This window comes from Montipora foliosa, chromosome 13, assembly GCF_036669935.1.
Source record: "Montipora foliosa isolate CH-2021 chromosome 13, ASM3666993v2, whole genome shotgun sequence".
Lineage (NCBI taxonomy): Eukaryota > Metazoa > Cnidaria > Anthozoa > Scleractinia > Acroporidae > Montipora > Montipora foliosa.
Genome location: NC_090881.1, coordinates 8,511,898 through 8,535,498, shown reverse-complemented (window position 1 = coordinate 8,535,498; position 23,601 = coordinate 8,511,898). Strand labels below are relative to the sequence as shown.

The 23,601-nt window shown below is 37.3% G+C and overlaps 1 protein-coding gene across 1 annotated transcript in view; it reads left to right on the top strand.

The window, feature by feature from the left end:
- LOC137984051 (FERM, ARHGEF and pleckstrin domain-containing protein 2-like) overlaps positions 1-23,601 on the top strand; it is a 54,914-nt gene that overhangs the window by 21,424 nt on the left and 9,889 nt on the right. Inside the window, exons 13-30 of the mRNA XM_068831260.1 lie at positions 420-560; positions 767-1,555; positions 3,699-3,853; positions 10,585-10,763; positions 11,941-11,996; positions 12,489-12,519; positions 13,531-13,664; positions 14,215-14,293; positions 15,411-15,512; positions 16,549-16,633; positions 17,179-17,229; positions 17,999-18,057; positions 19,038-19,109; positions 19,438-19,506; positions 20,380-20,469; positions 20,937-21,050; positions 21,754-21,789; positions 22,132-22,240. Of these exons, the coding sequence (XP_068687361.1) occupies positions 420-560; positions 767-1,555; positions 3,699-3,853; positions 10,585-10,763; positions 11,941-11,996; positions 12,489-12,519; positions 13,531-13,664; positions 14,215-14,293; positions 15,411-15,512; positions 16,549-16,633; positions 17,179-17,229; positions 17,999-18,057; positions 19,038-19,109; positions 19,438-19,506; positions 20,380-20,469; positions 20,937-21,050; positions 21,754-21,789; positions 22,132-22,240 (2,351 nt within the window). The remainder of the gene's footprint in view (positions 1-419; positions 561-766; positions 1,556-3,698; positions 3,854-10,584; positions 10,764-11,940; positions 11,997-12,488; positions 12,520-13,530; positions 13,665-14,214; positions 14,294-15,410; positions 15,513-16,548; positions 16,634-17,178; positions 17,230-17,998; positions 18,058-19,037; positions 19,110-19,437; positions 19,507-20,379; positions 20,470-20,936; positions 21,051-21,753; positions 21,790-22,131; positions 22,241-23,601) is intronic.

The window sequence follows — 23,601 nt, the reverse complement described above, 5'->3', positions numbered from 1 at the left end:
CAGGATTTGAAACATAACAACCTTCTGATTACTAGTTCAGATGCTCAAACCTACCTGTACATGTACATGTACTGTAGGCCATCAACCTCCCATAAGGCTGCTATAGCTCAGTGGTAGGCCATCTGAAGGTCATATTTGATGCCTACAAAGAACCACTTACTTTTTCATCCGAATTATTGCTGAGTTACCTTTGAAAAAATAATTATCATCTCTTCAATTCATTTACTGGGGTTAACATGTAACTTCTCCTTCATTGCAATAAATTAATTATTAGGAATCGATCTTTTTGACTGTGGGACATGCACCCAGGGATGTTTTGCCAACAATGCAATGCCTTTGCAAATAATTATTAATAACACTTCATACATGCTCCGTTGTGATAAGAAATATTATTGGTTGACTGTGTTGTTAATATTCAGGCAAAATCTAGGCATAACAGCTCCCAAACCTCGCCGAAGAGTATTCAGCCGAGGATCTTCATTTCGATACAGTGGTAGAACACAAAAGCAGATCATTGAGGGGTGTCGAACATCTTTTCGACAGCCTCCCACATTTGAAAGGTGTGTAACTTTTCTCTTTTGCCGTTCAACTTGCAAAAGCAAATTATTGTGGTCTTGCATGTAGTCCTGGGGGGGGGGGGGGGGGAAGGGGGTGACTGGTGTTTGATTTGAATTTGCTCTTTTGTCATTTTGTACGACCAAGTAAATATTAATTTTATTGTGCTCACTGCACCTTATTTTTTGCAATACTGTAATTTTTTTGTCAGGTCACAAAGCATGAAATCACCAAGCAGGAGTCATTTTCTTGGAAACTCAGCTGAAGCATCGACAAGGTCATTTAATGCCTATGTGAATGCTGAAACAAGCAGAGTAGTGGAAAGCTCTCCACCTCGGCCTCTCATACCCTTTCAAAAAATTGACGAAAATGAAGCTCCTTTGTTAAATGGTCCTACTGCAACCAATACAACAATGCTACAACCAGAGGAGAAACAGCAACATGTTAGCTCTGAAGAGGATACAGTGGCATTGTTACCAGAAAGTAAAGGTGTAATCCCTCTGCAAGATCTTGATGATGAGCCTGACATGACGAAGGAGGAGTCGGATACCCCATCTGAAGCAGCATCAGAACCAGACGTGGAGTGTCAAGAAGAGGCTGCCACACCAGCTGCAGAAAGTACAGAGGAGGCTTCTGAAAACATGCAAGAGGTCCCAGCTGAGAATGGAGGGGAAGACAAACCAGGTGAAGAAGAGGATGAAGGATTTGAGCATGGAACACCTTTGAATTATTACGGGGACAATAATATTGAAGAAGAACTTTTGGTACCTGAAGGTTGTGTGCGTGTTGAGTACCAACCACAACCCAAACCACCTTCCCCAGTGGAAGTGAGTGATGTTGATACCATGTCTCCTCCTCCACCCACCCCTCCCCCTCCACCTCCTGAGGAAGAAGAAGTTGAGGAGGGAGTACGAGATGAAGGTGTTGGACAGGAGTTCCCATCACCACCACCTGAGATTCTTCCTTCACCACCACCAGAGCTGACAGATGAGTTTCAAAAGTAAGTATTGAACACTGTCCTGCTAATGTACATGTACTGTTGGAAGTATTCATAATTGTTTTCTTTACATTTTTTGCCATGCCGACTATTTATCCCTACATGTAAGTTCTAGTGTTTTTCCACTTATGCTTACAATTTTGTGAAATTTGGCAAATCATTAGTTAATTTTTAAATAAAACACATACCAGTAATTCCCCTTGTTATTCATTGACAAAAAGCCTTTGATCTTTGGAAAAAGGCCTTTTGTGCTGATATGCTTGAGGGATGCCAAAGAACTTTTGATTAAATTTCAAAACAATTTTGGAGAAAAGTAGCATCATTTTGTGCATGTAATTATTGCTTTTTTTTTTGCCATGCAGATTGTTTATCCCCAAGTGCCTAATGAAAACTGCTAGTCTTTTTCTACTTATGCTTACAATTTTGTGAAATTTGACAAATCATCAGTTTCCAAATGAAACAAGTACATGTACCGGTAGTTCCACATCTTATTCACTGAAAAAAGCCTTTTCTCCGTGGAAAAAGGCTGTGACAGTTGCTTGTTGTAACTATTAAACCTTTTGTGCTGCAATTTGTAAGGGATGCAAAAGGACTATTGATTAAATTTCAATACAATTTTTGAGAAAAGTAGCAACATTTCACAAGAACTCTAAGTTGGCGGGTGGTTTGAGTAGAGTAAAAAACGACTGTCAAAATGGAATATTAATTTTAGGTTTGAAAGAACCTGTCTTAAACTACAGACCTGTAGTTCAGTTTAGAGAAAAAAAGAGCCAGCCTCTCTGAGTGAAGTAGCCGACCAAAACGCTTTTGGTTGGCTGTCTTCACATACCGCTTACTAACTGAGTTTAAGGGCCGTACTGTAAATTACAGCCCACATTTTTCGAGTGAGCCATAAATCTAACGGGAAAAATAAGGGTTCGTAATTTACAGTATGGACCTGATCATATCTCTATGCAGGGTTTTCAATAAAATTTTGAGTAGGTGTCTAGGTGTCTACCCATATGAGAATAGGTGGCTCTGGCAATAAGGTGGCCGTAAGGTCACCTCTGCTTGTGGGGTCTGGGGGCATGCTCCCGCGGAGAATTTTGAAATCTAGAATCTTGGAAATATGATTTCCAGCTTTCTGGACATCAAAATTAGCTAAGGTAATCACAAAAATGTTTATGAACAAAAGGAAAAGACTTTCACTTCATTCAAAGGCAAGAAAAGAGTTTGTAAAATATTCTTCAGTAAGCAAAAATACCGCGGTATTTATTAGAAACAAGATAGAAAGTAAAAATTTCTTTAAAATGCCTGTTCCGGAATGTGATTTCTTTGGAAAGAATGCAACAAATTCAGTCTGGCATGCTTTATTGAACAACCAACGTGAAAGCAAGACCAACTTTTACTATGATACCACTAAAAATAGTGGAAAGTGTGTTGATCGCGGACACACGCAGCTGCTGAACACACTCAGATGAAGAATGTGTGGTTTATACACAAATGCTCAAGACAAATGTATGCAAATTTTGAACATTTTTGCACTATAGAGTGGTTAGGCTGTAAACATTTTAAGGGGTTTGTTTTTGTAGTAGAACTTGTAATAGACCAAGTAGCCAGTGACTTGATGACCCACAGCTGCTGGAGCTCCGGTGGTACCCGGCTTCTATTGAAAGCCCTGTCTGTGGTAATCAGCCGCACGGGAAAGGAAACTAGTTGAATTAAGTCAAGCGGAAGGTTCATCTGCCATAAAGATCTTAAAAATGGTAAAACTTCTTGGCTTTTTACTTGCTCACAAAATTCAAAAGAAAAGACGTGAAAAACGTGCTATAGTACAATGTACGTGTATGTCTTATCGAAATTTCAAATTTAGCGGCCATACTGACAGTACAATATGTCCCGCCAAATCAAGCCATTCACAGCATGCGTACGATCAGAGAGATAAGAATTGAATGTGACAGGCAGCTTCTTTCCCGCTTCTATGTGCACTGTACATGTTTGAATGTATCTTAAGCTAGACAAAGTGTCATACTTCCAAGAAAATGTGCTTTGATAGTAATTATCAAAATAGTGTTTCAAACTTTCTAACTATTCTTTTTGTAAAGAATGAAAATTGTTTCAGTGCAGAAAGGACCAGCAGTAACTGTTTTCAAACTTGTTCATTTAGGACGGATGATACAGAAATGCCTATCGCTGTTGTGTTACACAACGGTGTTCAAACAGAAAACAAGGAAGCAAGGAGTGATTCTGAAAATCTTACCAGTACAAGCAGCACATTGGTAACCAAAGTTCAAAATGGAGGAGTGGCTGGACTGAGTAAAGGTGGGTGCATGAGTTACATGTAACAAATACTTGTAGGACTTGATTGAACATTAATAATTTTTGAAAACTCTTTGCTATAATTCAAAGATGGAGGGGTTCATGTATGTACAGTGTACATGTAGATATTGGTTTGTTTTTCAAGCCGACCTTTGAATACATTAACACTTGGTTCAAAATAATTATTGTCACAGTATAATATAATGTACCTTGAGTCTCTGATCAAGAATATAGGTTTAGCATCATATAATACTTATGTCCTTAAAATGTACTTCACTGTACTAGTGTTCATGAATCCAGGTTGCATCATTGGGATAAACCTGGTTTGCTTTCCTTTTTTAAAGGTAGTCACATACATTGGAACCTCCATTAACTGACCACTCAGTAAGCAGCCTTGCTCTATTAAGTGGCCAGTACTGTAATCAAAAGTCCTGAAATTTATAATTGCAGAATAGTAAATTGTATTTATCAAACCTCTATTAAGCGGCCACCAAGAGTTTAATACACTTACATTAGCTTTTGAAAATGTGTTGAAGTAAAATGCAGTCCCAGATAGGTGACAACTGATAAAAACGTTCAAACACACCTTTATTATGTCACTAAGTTAAGTGATACAGGTTTTAATTTTACTCAACATACAAGCTTAGTGTAGAATGTGTCAGTCAAATCAAAGGAATTCTCCAACAATAATTAAGCTACAGTTGTACCAGATTATTTGTCCAGATTATTTGTCCTTATTGTTGTTGTTATTATTATTATTATTAAATTGTTGTTAATTTTACATATATTTATAATTATTTTTTTGTTGTTGGGAGTCTTGTGTACTGGGTTAAAGTTCAGTGCTCTACCGTACTCATTCTGTGAAGAACTGCAAACATCTAAGCCAAAGCATGAAATTTATGTGCTCCAGTTTCTCTTTGATGAGAATTTAACTCAGCGATTTTACATGTAAATGCCAAATACACGAAGCCCAACTTCTTGCAGTTTTCTCAGGGTGCAAAGTGCACTTCCAGAATTTGGATTCTGTTGTGATTGGTCTACGTAAATTCTGGCTCGTTTCAGCAGATGCTCGTGGGAGAGGAACGCGCGTTGCAAAGCTTTTATAAAAGGGCCATCATAGTGGAGAGTTGGGGAAATGAATGACAACATAATTATATTAAAGAGAACATAATATTATTTTTTTATGAGCAATGCTAAAAATGGGCCTGATTGCAGGTTAGAGTTTGCCCAGCAATTGTCACCTTCCTTTCTTGGGATTTTTGGTTTTTTTTTTTATGAAAAGGGCAAAACACCTTAGAAGTTGCTTTCCTTGCAAAATCATGATGAAACCTTTGATTTGTCAATTAGACATCGCTATCTGAACATTCAAGTGGGCTTTTTACAGACACCTAGGAAAGAAAGGTTAATTAAACTTCCATACCAACTCTTTTATTTCACACAAGTTGATGCTCTTTGATGGTGTCTGACTGTAGTATACTGTAGCTTCAGTAAGGCCACTAAATTTAACATATTATCAGCCTCGACTGCTAGTTTTGAACTTGAAGATTTTGTATATAATTGAATTTAAGTTAAGTTGTTTCTATGTTGCATTGATAGCATTCAATATGCCTTAAACTGCATGTAATTCTATTTGATGTATAAATTAGTTGTAATATATTGTAGAAGTTCATTTTATTTACATTTCAATATCTAAGTAATGTATTGTAAATTTTTATTGTAAAAGCTCTTTTTATTTATCTTTTAATAACACGACCTCACAAGCTTCCAGCTTTTGTGTATAAATAAAGGCAACCTACTACATTGTACCTGCTACCTACCTGTTTAAGTGTGCCTGTTATGGCCTGTTTTGAATCAGTAATGAGTCAGTTCAAGTTCAAAGGCATTGTTGATGATTTTTGTGAATTCCAGACTCTTTTAATCGAAAGGGGAACAGTTTTAATAATCCACAAAATAAATAATTAAATCTGCTTTATAGCAGGTAAAATACGAGAAAATTCTGAAATACTTAAATGCCAGGAGGTGAATAACGTGTAAAATGACATGCTTAAAGTTAAGACTCTGTTTAAAAATATCATGATAAACTTGAACTTGAAGCACAATAATTACCTGTACTCACATATTTGATAATGTTATTGTTAAAGTTTCCTTTTGTTTGACTTGAGTACAATTTGAGCGTGAAATTATGCATAAAACATGACTGTGTGATCTGTCTTTGATTAACTTTCAATAACCTGAATATTCTTTGATTCTGTTTCTTATCCTCCTTTCTTACAGTATACATGTAACCTCTTTTTACACTCTCCTAATTCTTTATCCTGATTCTCTGACTTTTATTTCTTTCCCTCCTAATCTCTCTTCAGATTAAGATGACGTCTGTGGCCCTTGATGTCAACAACGTTTGAGTTACCATTTTCAAGCTAACAAAGGACACTTTAATTCAAAACAGTGTGTTCTGTTAGCCCCTTTCTTTAACGATTGACATACCAGAAACAGGCTTTAGAGGAGAAATTGCAACTTTTCAATCATTGTAGTGAACCGTGTTGAACTGGTCATTATTCTTTTTTCAATGAAGTTGTCTCTGTAATCTAGTCAATAACTATCTGTGCACTCAGCTGGGCTGTATTAATTACTTGTGATAATAATGTCTAGTAACTCATTGTAGCAATTTTGATATGTTATTCTCAAAAGGAATTTTTTATCTAATATGTTTGTACTCGGCCATTGTTTGAAGTATACATAAGTGAAATCTGTTCAAAACTTTTCATAGATTGAATCAACAATTGTAAACAAGTCAAAATTTCTGAAGAATTCTGTCCTTAGCCTGTTTCAATTTGCAGATGAAAGTAGCGTGTTTTGTTCTTGAAAGAAAGGGGCTAGAGAACACATGTTAGAATTAATCAAATGTTTAAGTTCAGTGCAAGGTAAAGTCAACACAGAATCTTGCTTGTATACAAAATGTTTTTGTTTTCACCTATAATTCTGGCTAAAAATTCAATGTTTAAAACTATGCCAATAATGTGAAGAATGCTTTTCTTTTGATTGCATGGCTCTTTTCTCTTATTTCCTGTTTCTGAAAGTGTATTTACACTGTAAATGGACTAATTCAACCCAAAACAGCTAATATAGATAAATCACTGAAGCTTGTCTTTCCATGTTTCTCGGTCATGAAGATCATAATCTTTAGGCTTAACAAATGCTGACATCCAAGTTGAAATTATAAACATGAATGTGAAAGGAAAAAAAGGTTAATGTTATTTTATGGTTGTCCTGAAGGCATTGTTAAAACAGCAGTTGAGTTCAAGGACACCATAATATTTTAAGTAATGAGCTTTGCTTTAGTGTACATGTACACATGTATTTTAAACAATAATGTTCATTACATCATGTAGTAAACTTTATAGTTATGCCTAAAATAAGTCCCTGTACAAATGAAAGCAGTGAATTCACCATGTTTGCAACAAGTAATAGACTACAAGCGAGTTTCAAAAGCCAGTTGAATCCATGGAAGAGGGTCTCCTAGGGGTTTTGGGAAACAAGGGATCGAAAAGGGGAACAAAATATCTTAGGGAACAAGGGAAGATAAGCCATGTCGGGAACAACAGAACGCAAGCAAATTTTTATAGGGAACAAAGAAACAAGGATCCCCCTGGGAGGCCCTCAAGAAATTTAGCTCTTGCTGGGAAGAATGTCGTTTCTTGTCACATATCGTGGAAGGGTTTTTTCAAGGTCAGGGCGAATTTGCTCTGACTGACAAAGGGCTAATACTTGAAACTTCATCTCATAAATCTTTCTTATGGTGGTTAATTTACCTAATTCATCAACTTGTTCGATAAAACCAAATTTTTGTGTTTCACTTCCCATTGACGCACTGTAGCACCAAAGTTTCCTTAGTCTTTTTGACTGAAATGTGTCAGATTATAAATTAAGTTTTATGAGTCATTAGTTTTGAGTAGGTGTTAAACTTGTTTCATGTAAGCATAAAACATGTGGAGGTTTTAATCCTATTTCAAAAAAATTGTATTTATAAAATAGTTTTGAAGTCAATGGGGCTTCTTATTCACTGCTAATAACAAGCCCACATATAGAGATTGTATCTTAGAGGGGATTGAAGAACCTCAGCATAACAGGTATATTCGATACAGTTAAATAGTGAAAAAAAAAAGTGTTATTTTCTGTTAGAATTCAGTTTTTATAAGAAACTTACTTGACTTTATTTATCTTAATGCATTGTTAATAACCTGTTTAAAGAATGGTGTGTTCATGTTTTTTTAAATATAGACAGATAAAAAATGATGTGTGCTTATTGACTGAGTAAGATGGCAGATGGGAGAATATTTAGTTGAATCGGGTCATTTCCTCTCTTTGAGTTTTTCGTATGAACATTTGCAATGATTTTTTACTAACACAACTCCCAGCATATTGTTTAATTTTTTTTGTTCCTATCATACAAATCCAAAGAACAAGTGGGACTAGCTGGGGACTAGCTTTTCCCTGGGCTTGCTTGTGCGAGATTTTTCCATCTCCTTTCCTCCTGTGCAATTTTTTTATATGGGACAAAAATTCTTTCAATGTAAATTGTAGACAAGACTCCTATTCGGGCGTATCCGTGGGATGCACAAACAGTTATCACAAATTGTCCAGTTACAGTGAACTACAATTACGGGAAACTTTGCAAAATGGCGAGAGATTACCAGAAAGATAAATCTGTAATTTACATGTAACTAGATGTTATTTGTTGTAAAACAGAAATCATCTAATATTATTAAATGCTACTAAATTTGCAAATGGAAAGATCGAGGGGTCATCCGGATACGGGATATTTGGGTGGAAAATACACGGGATACGGGATATTTAAGAACCGAACTAGCATGAGAATTAACGGAATACAGGGCGAATATTTAGGCCAAAAATTAATGTGATAGCCAAATGAACACACTCGTTCGATTGATAAATGCTTAGCACAGTGGCCGATTGAACACGCTGTTTCGATTCACAAAATGTTTGGCACAATGGCCAATTGAACACACTGGTTCGATTCACAATATGTTTTGGAACGACTTCAAACAAACTGGTTCGCAAGAAACAGATCGATTGGAGTATTCTTTCTATGCAGTAATGTTCACGGTGTTACACACAAGAACGAAGCAAGATCTAGAAATAACGTAGAAAATTCTCCTTGCCTTTAAAGCTTGCCGTTCTCAAAGAAAAAATATCTGTCCACTTTATGAAGTACTTTCAGATGTGAGGTTACTGTGTCAATCATCGCAGGTGGAGAGGATTCTAAACTAAATAAAGAATGGGGAATAAAGTTTCAATTTTCCAGCAATGGGCAACAAACGCCTTGATGGCGCTGTGACATCGCTCGCGCTCCTGAGGCGAGAGAGCCCGAGTTCAAGCCGCGGGTCAGGTTGCTACAAATACAGCTCGCGGGATACGGGAATTAAAAAAAAGAACATTGAAGTCCGTGGAATGGGCCCGAATTGTAACCGTGGTTGCCTACGGCATCCCACAGAAAAAGCTGTTGGCTGTAAGAGTTGTTTACATTCTGTATTTGGAGATGTTGTCTAGATCATAGAGCATAATTAAAGCAACACATACAATTTTTTGCTTTATGGTATTAAAATGTTGTTTGTCTCTACCAAAAATCGTGATGCACATGGGGTATTTCTAGTTGTCATTCAAAACATTGGAGAATATGAATTTTTGGTTTTTAACTTGTTTTTTGGTGAGTAATATATTTTTGAAGAAGCTGAGTCAGTTATCTCCCGTTACAGTCCCGTTACAGTCCTTCTTACAGACCATCCATTGATTGTTCGAAGCAATCACGGCAAAATGTCTAGAACCAGGATGCAACCACGTTGTTAGATACAAAGCTTGAGAAAGCTAAATTCACTACTGCTGAAGAGAAATCCAGCCATTGGTTAAGCAGGATTTGAATCCATTTGATAAAAATCCATCACCCCAACCACTGTAAGCTACCTCCTAATTTTGTATAGGTAATCACATGATTTCGAGTTCAATTTGGAATAAAATAAGCACGAGTAATTTTTTTCAATTTATTCCAAATTGCACGAGAAAAATCGTGATTACGTATTAACAGAAACCCATAAGGAATGAAACGTGTAACGCGCGTTCACAGCTTCCGAATATTCAGTGCGAACTGATTGGTTGAATGTTTCAGTGTTAAGTACCATATTTGGAAACCCCTCGCTCTTGTTGTTCCAAATATAGTACTTAGCAAATTCAATATTCAGAAGCTTGTTTCCCAGCACATAAGGGGCCGTTACACGTTTCAACCCTTATGGGTTTCTGATATTAATAATATACATGAAAAAATTCGAGATGGTTAAGCAGAACGCGTATCACACAATCAGGGAAAAATTGCGCCATCCAGGGCGCGCGCTTGATTTGAAAACAAAAGATTTGATTGGTTCTGACCAAACCCTATTGTTTATTAGCCAATCATAATCCAGAATTTCGATGTGTAATTTGCACTGATATTACCCTTTGCACCGTGTTACACTTGAACTGCACTGCTCTCATCCAATCAGAATCGATTAATTGTTTCATGTATATTATTAATATAAGAATAACTGACATTCTTGTAGCGTTGATTTTTGTAAAAAGGTTGTATGGTTTTGACATGTGCAGCTGTGCGCAGAAGAGGAAAGGCTTATATGACCTTTTCTATTGATAAGAAATTTTCTCCAATTTGTTTGCTATTCCCATTTCAGGCAGCAGAAGCTCTCGTCACAGCACAGACAGTGGAACAACTTCAGACTCAGTTGAAACAAGGGACACTGTGTTTGATGAAACAGCATCACCATTTCGAAGCAGTCTTGAGATGTCACCGCCTGTTTCCCCTAGCACACCAACTCCACCTTTCACTCAAAAGGGTGCCTACATATCCAAGGTAAGCAAGTTTTTACTCTTCTTGAACAAAAAAGTTGGCTGCCTGAGGTGTGCTTATATTATACAAGGAGTTGACTGTTTCGGCAATTGCTGTAGTAAAGTCAGCAGAACATATTGACACATGCAAAGGAGGTTTTCCCCTCTCCACAAAAACTCGTATTTGATTTGAGTTAATTTCATTAGTGTCCTCAATTAGTGCTCTTGCGCTAAATCCATTGACACTTAAATAAAAGAGTTTTTGTTGTTGTAAATCACCTTGGTTAGTTATTTGAATGCTTCAACACTAAGCTCCTAGAGAATGATCATTATTGTGGTAAACTTAACTACCTCTAGGCATACTGCTGGGTCTCAGTTATTATTTCGAAGGCGCAAGGGAATGAGAAAATAGTTCGAATAAACGGGGGCTTCGAAACAGCCAGTTCATTTCACAATATTTTTATTATTTCAATTAGAGCAAACTTTGCTATAATTGAAATCGTCTTGAAGATGGTAAGTAAATTTATCTGCAAATCTTGAAGTGTAGAGAGGAATTCCATTTCTACTGTCTTTCCCTCCACAAATCTTTTTCAGAACGCTTCATTACGCGACTAGCAGATTGTGTAGTTCGAACTGTGCGCAATGTTCTGACAGCGTCTGAAGTTAATCAACCACCTTTATAATTAAACTTCGAAATGAAAGGGAAGCATCAAGTCCATAGAAAACAATATTATTTCGAATAAACGGGGAATTTGGAATAACAGAGGTCGAATTAAGTGCAGTAAAACGACTCAAAAAAGGTGGCAAAATCAGAGGAAATGACTATAGTCAGATGACTATAGTCAGAAGGGGAGTGGGTCTATTCCTGATTTTACGTCAGAATCTATTTTGCATGCATTTTTACAAAGAGTTAATGCATGTAAATCAGTTATTGACGTCAAATCAGGAATAGGCCCACTCCCCTTCTGACTCGGTCGTGAACAAAAAATGCTTGGATTTTCGCAACTTTCGAAGCCTATAAAATGGCAGCATTTGTTAAAAAAATGAAAAAATGGCCGCAATGCGTTTCGAACAGGTGCAAAGATTCATTTTAGCGAAAAAAATATTTTGGGGTTGGGGGCACTTTAAGGTTGCAACTTGAAAGTAGAAAGAGAAGAGTTGAGTTCAGCAGACCTATTTTACACCTCTTTGTTCCCCTTTAGGAATTATATGGAGCTGCCTACAGTGTTGTGCGAGAGCTTTTAAACACCGAGAGAACGTAAGTATTACATGTACCTTAAAACTTAGATATTTACCATTGGTTAATTTCTTGTGATCGATTACCTATCTCATTTTTGATTAATTAACACTTTCATGTCCTGAAACCCTCGGACGATAACGTACCACCTACCTCAACGGGTTGATTTTCCATTGTTGAAGTTTGTGTGCAAATAGCCTTTTTTTGGTCGTATTTTAACTGCCACAATCTCTACATTTTTTGTGGAATAAGTTCACTGTCTTTCTTTGTGAATGTTTGTGAATGTCTGTAATTCCAAGAAAAAATTTTCTTGGCAAACTTTGTAGCTAACTACCTGCAGCTAACTGTAAAAAGATGTCAGAAAACGGCACCAAAGCATTTTTTACACATTCTATGATCTCAGTGGTAACAGCAAGGTTATAACCTAGTTGTGATCAGCTAATCATTAAGCTGGAAATCAATTCTACTGGCCCAGTTTTTGAGAAATGAAATTATCCCTTTCTTAATTGTTAGGTATGTCAAAGATTTGGAAGTTGTCACCGTTGTAAGTATTTGGTATTTTCCACTCCTTTCTTAGAAAACACCTGTAGCTTTTTTATGTCAGCATTTGCTTTACACATACACTACCTCGGAGTCGTAAATGTTTTGAACCCACCAGTCATTTCATAATTAAGTGAAGTACAATCGTTCAGTGAGTGTCAGGACTACTGTGCCGAAGAAATGTTATCTTTGTGGTAGTGTTTGTTCCATGAAGATGGGATTTTAAATGTAAAAGGTTACTGTTCAAAGTTTGCTGATGGAAGACAAAGATGACTTACATTCACTAAGCGGAGAATTGTCCGATCGCTCAAGGAATGCCGTATAATTTACTAACCTCACTTGCTCGGGACCGTACTTGGGATTATTGGCCCTCGATCATTTTTGCACTGACCTCGCTGCGATCGGTCTGTACTGGCACGACCCTGGGCCAATATTCCTCAGTATGGCCCTCTCGATCGGTTAGTAAGAGATTGTTCCGCAGTTCAGATATATGTAACTTCATATATTCTAAAAATCATTTTATTCACGTCGGACGGGATAAACTTGAACTCGCAGTAAACCCGCTCCCAATTACGGCCTCGATAGTTCAGTTTGTAGAGCAAGTGCTGGTGCAATGCAGTGCAATTCCCCGCCACTAGAGGTGAAATCCTTTTAATCGCACAGTCAAAGCTTTGAATCCCGTTCAACTTTGATTTTCCGGTTTTACATGTACTTGCAACTGCTCATATACCTGTAAGTTGTTTATCTATCTCAGAAATGATCTTTCTAACCTTCATTTCACTAAATTGTCTCTCTTCCTGACGAGTTTATTATTGCAACATGTGAAAGACTCAAAATGAAATTCTGCACTTCAAAGTTCGGGGACATTCCAAATGAAGAAACTTGATCCGTAACTTTAAATGTTATGCCATAAATACACGAGACAACAGTCTATTTATTTGTTGTTTTCCCTGCAAGGGATTAAACGAGCCATTGCCAGTTTGCAAGTTAATTTTCTTGATTTCGTTTACGACAGGCTTTCCGAGATGTTGTTAGTGATGAAGGGGTACTTCCTGAACCAACAAAGAAACTTCTCTTTTCGACCTTTGACCCGATATATGATTTTCATTGTGCATTTCTATCAGAACTAGAACACAGAATGGCGCTTTGGTAAGATTTAATGGAGATGATAAGTTAACTTTATTAAAATAGTTGTTAAACTTGTTGTTCAAAAAATGATAAGTAGATAGTCTATCCAACACTCGGCCCGCTGGCAACAATCAACATCCTCGAGCCTTGGCATTCTTAAGCCTGCCTTCCAAAATGAAGAACCGAAATCTAAATTCCTGGCAGAGTGGAAAAGATTTTAACCCAAAGTAAGGAACTGTAGAAAGCCGCAGTCTTGGTTTTACAAATCCTATTGTCGAAAGTTCTCGGCAAAGTTTCGTAATTTTTCCAGGAAATCTACCGGACACCCAAGTTCCCCCTCCTAAAACCATTTTATTGGTTGATAACATGACCAGTCATAACGAGGTTGGTTATTTCAAGGATAGAATAGGAAGAAATTCAGTGTCGCAAAATGATCCCTTTGTTTGCCATCACCAGCCAGATTTTGTTATCGAATAATTTGTTCAGGTGTATGGTAAATATCCAAGTGTGAACTTGATCTTTGAATGAGGTAGGTCTTGATTACCTCTTACTGTGTTGTTCGCTTTTGTAGGGATGCGAGCGGGCCGTCAAAAACTGAAGGAACTCCAAGAATTGGAGACTTAATTCTACGCAACATGAGGCAAATTAAGGTAGGTGGCCCCCTTATATTTATTATGCTCTGCATCTGTATCATTGCCAATGGCATTGGTACACTGAAAAAGTAAGCGCTAATGAGCAAAAACAGAGGCTCTGTATAGTCGTTTTAGAGTTTTTTAAATCCAGTTTAAATGGAGGTTTTATAAAGAGCGTCATGGTCTGCCAAACAAGTCCAAGATATTTTTCTCTAGTTGAAAAGTTTATAGTTGGAACGACGTTTTCGGTCGTTGACACGCTTAGCTAGCGGATTTCAATTCCGCCACTGAACAATTCAAAATGCGCTTCACAACAAAAGACGAGAGTGCAATGCCGCTGACTGTGTTCCGTATACTCTTCAGTGTGTGAGTCTACAGGCTCTAACGTTCCAAAAAGATTATAAAAGATTCTTAGTCCGCATTCATACTTTGTCGTGGAAGTGGATACATATCTCACCATTCTAATTTCTTCAGATGTTGCTACAGTTAGTGTTAAAAAGTGTGTTCCGTGCTCAGTTAGCTATTGTTGCTTGATGCTATAGCTCGATTTAATAAAATTAGAATTTCAATTTCTTCCTTTGGTTTTGCACTACCAGGCCAAAATGATTGGCATAGTTTCTCTATAGATAAACAAGATAACCTCTTAACGGAAGTTTGTGATTATTTTTGTGATTATGGTCATCATTGTAATATTACTTAACAATTATTCACTGAAGTGGAGGTGAATAGACGTTCGGTAAATACCCACCGCTTTCATGGACACTGAGGTGAATAATTGTGTTATTATATACCATACAAGTTGAACAAAAGCGAACCAAAAAACTACTTTATTTTTGTGAAATGTGGTCGGAAATTACAAATCTTCGGGCGCCGGCGACTCGGAGGTGACTAGTACTTGGAAAATCACCTCCGAGTTAGCGCACACCCAGAGCACTATTCCACACTTGTGTAGTATCTACCAATGGTCGTTATATATTATTATTAGTCATCGTCATGTTTTTGTGATTATTGGTTATCGTTATTTTCGTTTTTGTTTTCAGTATTTCCTCATTATTTCCTGTGTTTGATGGAGTAAACTTCTCTTCATTTCTCACTGAACAATATGTTTTTTTTGTCTGGATTCCTATTCATGCAGCGCTATTTGCATCACGTAAAGAAGCACGATCAAGTTATGTTGGAGTTAGAAGATGCGACTAAGAACTACAAGGATTTTGAAGTAGCATACAAGGAATTCGAGGTGTTTGTTACATTGTCAGTTGCTTACATTAATTGTAGTTTTAGCTTTTCCCTTCCTCCTCTCCTATTTGTCAATGATAATTACGGTTTATTTGATGTAGTACCTGCCGATATGACTTTAAGGGGACGCTCAGTTTTAGGGACATAAGCCGGGCCCTCACAAGTGACATCAATACAAGCAAAGCAACATACGCAAAGTCAATAGAGTCTTGGTCATTTGTGCCTTTTGTTAGTGCAGAAGTATGACACCGTAATGCATCTACATGTACATATGTTGCTTGCTGCTAGTGAGAACCTGGCTTTACTTAATCAGTGCATTCTGTTGCTTTTCTTTAATCTGCAAGGTGTATAGTGCATGGAGCAAATGCACGCATTTTTGCAATGCAGCGCATTATTGCTGATTTGCCAGCAGGACATTAGCAGCTCCCTTTTGTGCTCGTTGTTTGTTAGAAGTCAAAGGTGAAGGGTGGTTTTGCTTAAAAGAAACATTTATTTATGTACATGGATGCGAGATTAGATGCATGGAATTTCAGGTGAAGTAGCAGCGTGACAATTCACCTTTTGTCTTTGAATCGAAGACAACAAAAAACAATGATATCATTGGTTAAAAGAGTGAAATAACTGCTGAACGTGTAGCACGAATTTTACCCCACATTTTTGTGGTATTCATAACATCAATGTGAAATCACCGAATGTGAGGTTTTGACGATAATGTGAACTTTTCATTCTTCGTTTTATTCAGAAACCTCTTGTATCAGTTTATTTTTGGGATACTTTGCCAACATTGCCAACTGTGAACCAGATCATAGGGAAATAATCGCGAAAGACTTACGGTAGTGCAAACTTATATTTTGATGTTACTATTTCGGTGACGTCCCTGTCATCGGTCTTAAGGTCCCTAAAATCATCTCAAACATTATTGCAAAAGGTTGGTCGCGTAGGGGCCAGCTATTTCAAGAAGAGGGAGGGGGGTTGAATTTTGTTTTCAGGTAGCATTTCCCTGATAAATAACTGCTGCTTTTTTTGTCACTTTTCAGACGCAAAAAGTGTGTTATCTTCCATTCAATGCTTTCCTTTTGAAGCCGTCACAAAGAATAGTGCATTATAAGTTCCTACTGGAAAGTAAGTGGAGAGATATTTGTAGTACGTGTTAAAAGTACACTTAATTGCTTAATTAAGTCAAGAGCTAAGATGACCACGATTTGGCTCGGCCGGTTTAGCTTTGTAGCTCAGGCAGTAGAGTTACAGGGATGAGTTCCTGAGAATACTGTCATGTACGTTTGAGGACAACTGCTGTTAACCCATGTTGCCATTTCACGACTATATAATGTTGTCAGTTAAAGTGCAGAAACATTCCATTATGTCGCTCATGTCGTCAAATTCACATGCAACAAACTTCTATAACAAAAAGTTAGGAGACACAACAAAGGAAAACAATGTCGCTTGGACGTGGTAATGTTCCGTCATTTTTAGTTACCCGTAAAGTAAACTCTTCACAAGCTAAAATTAATATAGACTAGTATAAGCATGTAAACTGGCATTAAAATGTCATATGCTAATACTATAAGATTTAAATTGAGTGAATAACAAACCTTTATGCAAATCAAATTACATGCACATTATTTTTGGGTGATTGTTTCTTTTAACATTTGTTCCCCTTTTTTCAGGACTTATTAATGTTTACACAAAAGAACACATTGAACACCAAGACACTCAAGGTATGTTGTAACAATAATTTGAATATCTCTTCTTATTTTGCCATGTGGCGTAGTGTGGTTGAACCTTGCCGATATCGAAAAGACGATATAGAGTATTAATTTACAACCAGCATGACAGTAGTTTGTTGCCGGCTGAAATTATTGTATCACTGAGGGATCATATCAAAAATTGTGTACACTGTCCAGAAAATCTATATGCGTCTGGTAGTAAGACCAGAATAGAGCTTTTCATGGCAATCGTAGCCCTTTCATGACAGCAGCAGGTAGGATTATTATGGGGTTGCACTAACTGAATAGTAGGTTATGGGTGAGTGTTGACAGCACTGGTATGTCTGGATATTTCACCGGAAGTAAGTAGCGAAATGACTTCCCTCAATGCAATCAAGTGAACCCCCCAAAGAATCGATGGAATTTTTTTCTCATCAACTTCTCAGTCATTTTATCCTAAAATACTCTAAATGCAATTTTCTGTTCTTTTCCCAGTTTTAATCAAAAGAGCTGCAAGCAAACTTTATAATAATATAAGGGGCGCTCTTCCCAATATTAATCAAAACTTCTTATTATCACTAAAGTGAAATGGTTGAAAGTAGATGTGAATGATTTATCTCTCAAATAAAAATGGATGTTAATCAATGGCACGCTATGCTTGGGGGAGGGGGGAGTCATTTCCCTACACTGGTTATGTGGCTCTTTCAAGTTTTCATACTTTTTCTGTCGTAATTTTTGGCTCGTTCTGCGACTGCTGACTTCTCTTTTGCCTTTTCTGTAGATGCATTGGATGAGGTTAATGAAGCTGTCAAAGCTGTTGAAGAAAGCACAAAAAAGCTTGTAAGAAACTCTTGCTTGACTGTTGTTTGGAAATATAATTTACGGAATAGGACATTTACGAGTTTACTTTAGCCTTCTTTCTAAAAACGGGTTTAATTGCATCTTTTGTGACTTGCCTAATAAACACTTAATGACTGGTCCCTCGGGAAACAAAATGAACTGTTTCCCGAGGGACCAGTCATTAAGTGATTTGTTATATAGCACATTTTTGAACATGTCTCTCCCGTATAATGAGCAGGCGCAAAGAGGGTATTCCTTATGTTGTCTGCTCAGGTAGCCAATCAGAGCGCAGAATTGACTTCACTTGGCCTGCCATTGATTTACCCGCGATGTCGTGTTCAAACGTTAACAATGCCACCTAATCGGTTGGTTGATGTCCAGTCTCTAGAAGCCTGTCAATTACAATTAAAACCTACCTGTGCGAACGTACAAATTCAAGAACCCATGGGCAAAGATTTTCCATTCAAACCATTGTTGGACAAGAACCGATTTTCACACTTAAATTTTAAAGCAGGCTCTTAGTTTGTCACATTTCTAGTGAAAACTGAAAATTCAGAAATCAGAAAAAAACATCGTTGGGCACACCATGTCAGCAAAGATTACCCTTCCCAATAGCTAAGTTTTATTGTAAGCACTATGGTCATAAGAATCTTTTTACCCAAACCGTTAACTTGTAAAAATGTAGGTTCTTCTACGCTCTTCTGCTTTACTTTTTCCTTTCATAAGAATTATGAGATTTTAATTGTTCGTGCGAAAGATTTCACTTGAACTTGGCGCTTTAGAGGAGGTCAAAGCAACCTCCATTTTTTGCAGCCATTATGGTCTCAGTTAGTGTAGGCTTATAACAAGGCAAGAGAATACTGTAGGAAGGTTCTTTGATATTGTCTGGTCAACATCGAAATTAAGCGGGAGGACGAGTCAATCTTGTGATTGAACATAGCGGGATATTCAAACATTATTTTGCTGTAATTGTCTTGCAGGAGAACTTTCAGAAGATCATCGAGCTTGAGAGAGATCTTATTGGGATTGAAAACCTTGTTCAAGCAGGAAGGGTGAGTTTGAATTAGTAAAAGAAACAACCCTTGCTAAGGCATGGTTTAACACCACTCTTTGTGAACCACCAGTTACTGCACGTGCTCCTCTCTGCTGAGTATGTAAGTTTTAGGATAGTTAAGAGCTACTGACCTTTCTAAAAGGAAGTGTAGTCTTGTTTGACCATTCAGCCATGAAATAACTACATTATTCCTGTATATAAGAGAATTTTGTCCCAGATTAGCATAGTCGACTTCTACTCCGGTGCATTTTTCCGAGTGTGCCTCTACCATTATCGACAAATGGACATTCCTTTGAGTATCATCATCTTTTTCTCTTTGTTTTCAGGAATTCGTCAGAGAGGGATGTTTGCAAAAAATCGACAGAAAGGGACCACAACCGAGAATGTTTTTCCTGGTAAAACCGTCTAAGCGATGAATGTTGAGAATTTGGTGGGATAAGACTGAACCCTGAAAGAGCCTAACCGTTCCTCAGATTTTCACATTCGCTAGAGATTTGAACGAAAGAAAAATCAGGAAGAAGTGCCAGTGTTACTGAAAACTCGTTAGTAAGACAGTTCAATTTGGATAAGGTGGAAAACGTTACACCAGACGTATATGGCATTCTCTTTTGGGCGACGTTTAAACGTTGTACAAGACTCTTGGCTCTATTTTGATCAAAGTAAAGTATTGAAACAATAATTAACGTCCAAATTTGCTGAACATTCCATATGACAGGGTCAAGTTTTCAATTCATTAGATTCTTAATGTTCGTCTCTTGTCGTTTACGCATTTTGTAGGTGACAGTATATTCGACGTGTATCGCTTTACTCAAACAAATCTCTTCAAAGTATCCCTGTTTTCAAAGGCCTTGTTTTCTTAGGTCATCGATTTGCTAAGTAGAGAAAACAGAGAAAGATTGGTGGTTTATCATAGAAGTGCAGGATTTTTATGCAGCTTTTTAAATGTCAAGCAGCTTGAATCTTTGACCACCTTTTTAGAGAAACTAAATTTATTAAAGCGCACCCACATTAAATCCGAAAATACTGCTAATTGCTTAAACAAAAGACTCGTAGAAGGAATTGAAGTCCTAGGGAGAGAGACCACTGCAGCAGCGGTCATCGAGGCGGCATTGCGTCTTAACTTGAAGGAGGTTAGCGGCGGCATTGTTGATAATTTCGGAGTATCTGCATTTTAATCTTTGTCGTTGCCTTTGTGGTGTTCTCTGATGAGTATGCAGTTTGTTGTTGCGTGGTTGACGCCCTAATGCGAGATAGTCATTTTATTTCAGTTTTCAGATATCCTTCTTTACACTTGCAAAGGAGTCACCCTTACCAACCAGTTCAGAGTGCGAGGTCAAATACCACTGGATTCTGTAACGGTATAATTGTAACACTTAAGGTGTTTGCTGACAGTGTGATGATATAAACCATAGTTTAGCAAAGATTTATAGAAATAGCCTCTTATCCCGCTCAATGTGAGCAAACTTCACCAAAACATTGTTTCAGTTAACGCTTGTATTCCCATAGCACACTGTTAGGTAGGGTTACAACTAAATTCTATATCCTTTTTGCGACTTAATTCTTTATCGTTTTTAGAATTCTTTTTTAGCCATTACTTATGTGCAAACCAAGGTTGAAACGGCCATAACAGTCGAATTTTAAAAGGGCAGCGGAGCTTTCTTTGTTGTTATTATTATAAGTACCTCCAAGGAATCGGTATGATATGAGTGTCCAGGTCTTAGACGCTTCGCACTGCCTGTTTTATATTTCCTTACTTTTGTTTCTTCTACAAGAAGAAAGTCGCCCATTTTTTTGTTAAATATATGAAGAATTTATTTTATTTCAGCTCGACAATGATGGTCCGGAGATGCATGGCCTCTATGCTTTTGCTATTATCACAGAGGAAAGGGAGTTGCTTTTGGCTGCCAATTCCGAGGAAGAAAAGTACAAGTGGATGGAGGTGAGATTTTTCATGGTTAGTATAACTGAAGATTAAGAGTTGCTCACTGAGTTTTGTTTTCTCCTTAAGATGTCTTTGAGAACTTTCTCAACATTCACTTAATTTGTTGACTGTCACCAAAGCATTTGGCGCATGAAGTGGAACACTTTCTTTATCAATAGACCTTACCCTTGGAAAAGCAACGGTTTTGGATAGTTTGCCAACATATAGACCTTATTCATAAATGGCGGTCACATTTATAATTCTTTTGTCCACGTGCAAATTGGCCTACCAAGCCTCATTTTAGAGTAAGAATTCTTTTCAATTCACTGTATGGCTTGGTAGGCTAATTTGCACTTCGACAAAAGAATTATAAGTTGACCGCCATTTATGAATGAGGTCTATTAATTTGTACATATCTCCACCCCTGTTCATGTCCAAAAAAAGGGCGTGAATTGACCCATTTATAAGGATCTGTACAGGACATATAAGATGACGTTTCAGTATTCTTGAAGAATTTCAACGCCGCTTTCAATAGATTAAATTACTGTACCGTTAGTGCACATTGTTCGTGCCGACGGGTTAGAATGATTTAAATTCATGACAGTATCACGAGTTGTAGTTTCTGATGACATTTCCTGAATGTCACCTTTCGCAGTCTTTCTACTAGGAATAGTGTCTTGATTCCTTTATGTTAACTATTTTGGCCATTCCTTTCTCTCAGGATTTGAAAAAGTCAGTAAAACTAGCCCAAGATCGCGTAAGTCTTACTATTTATAATATTACTTTGCCTTGGATTATGTTAGATAAAAATGACTTTTTTCTTTTTACATGAATGAAACCATGCATTTAATATTGAAGGATGAACGCCCAGCCGATGTTGATGTGCATTTATGCGCAATGCAGTGTATTCGGGAAAATGAGCGACCCAAGGAGGAGTACAACCTCGTTCCCAGGGACTCCATTGTCGTTGACAAAGAGACCCTGGGAACGAAGTTGAGTTGAGTATGAAAGTGTTCACATGAAAACCGCCCGTTGAGTGGAAATAGTGGTTTGAGCCTTAATATTCCGAATAAATTTATGCAATTGCGTTTATTTTCAGGAGATCTGCGGAGGTTGTTCACAGAAAAGATCGCACTTGGCTTATCGCACACCCAACATGAGATCAACGCGGTTCCTTTGTGAAGAATGCTACACCGAATTTGAACTAGGTGAGGGGGCAGTTACTATAGTTTGTGTGTATATAATATCCCATTAACTATTCCTTTTTCCATAATAGGATTATGCTAACAAAGGCTTTGCTCTCTGGGAAGTATTCTCTTTCTTTCAATTACTGTTTGGTGTGGAGAAAATGATTGGATTAAGGATTTTCAAACGATATACAGTATTTGTGGGAGTGACCTTAAGGATTAAGGATTAAGGACTCGGTAAAGGAAAACGAGGTGTCCGCGGAAGAATGAAATTGTCGCGCCGCAATTTTTTGTATAGGGTCAAACTATATATCATATTAAAGCTAATAACTTGAATTATTTGACGATTAATACGATTAATATCGCCTTTTACTTTTGAGGTGTCAAACTCAGAACGACTGAGTGTGCTGCAGAAGCTCCTGCCCCTTCAATTTATAGCGAAAATAACCGTAGTTTCTTGCATCTTAGTCGCAGATGAATGCACTCCAATACCGGAATTTTTGATATGTTAAGAATTAACGGAAATATCACGCACCAAAGTCGAAACTCTCATATCATACTTAATTTAAAGAGAAAAAGTGCCATAAAATCAGTCTCCGAATACAAACGAAAAATTCTTCTCACGGTATTTGAGGTAGTACAATCATCTGTTAGAACGGGTGCCCCTCGAGGCACAGTAAGGAGCGTGATGAGCGAGGGGAAATGATTCCATGTGAGTTAAACCTCTCGGTCCCGATAGCGATGACGCTATCAGGCACCATATTCTGAAAATTGGGGAGTCAGTGTGCCCTAGTGGTTATCAACCGTGCCTCCCACCTCTGCGACCCAGGTTAAACCCTAGCCTCGAGGTCGTATGTGGGCTGAGTTTCAGTCGATCTCAATCTGACCCCGAGGGTTTTCCTCAGGGTACTCCGGTTTTCCTCCCTCCTCAAAATCGACTCTGCTAGATCAGTAACATCCGGGCGGATACCCTTGTATAGGGATAAGCTCTGGTATCTCTCCCTTTCATTGTTTAGTGAATGAATAAGTTGGTATTATTATTATTATTATTATTAGTATTATTATTATTATTATTATTATTATTATTATTATTATTATTATTTTCTTTAAGGAGCTTATCTTTATTTCCAATTTTTTTTTAGTCAGAACGCTATCATGACATGAATTTTTCTTACTACAAATAAGAATATCTTCGTAAGTTTATTGTGCTTCGTACTAGTCTCTTTTTTTAATGGAAATGAATTGTAAATAGGTTTTAATAGTCTTCTTTTTGTTTTACTTCTTACTTGTAAATAGCAATTTGCTTGGAATATGTTAATAAAGGGATTATTATTATTATTATTTTTTTTTTATTTTTATTATTATTATTATTCTTATTCTTA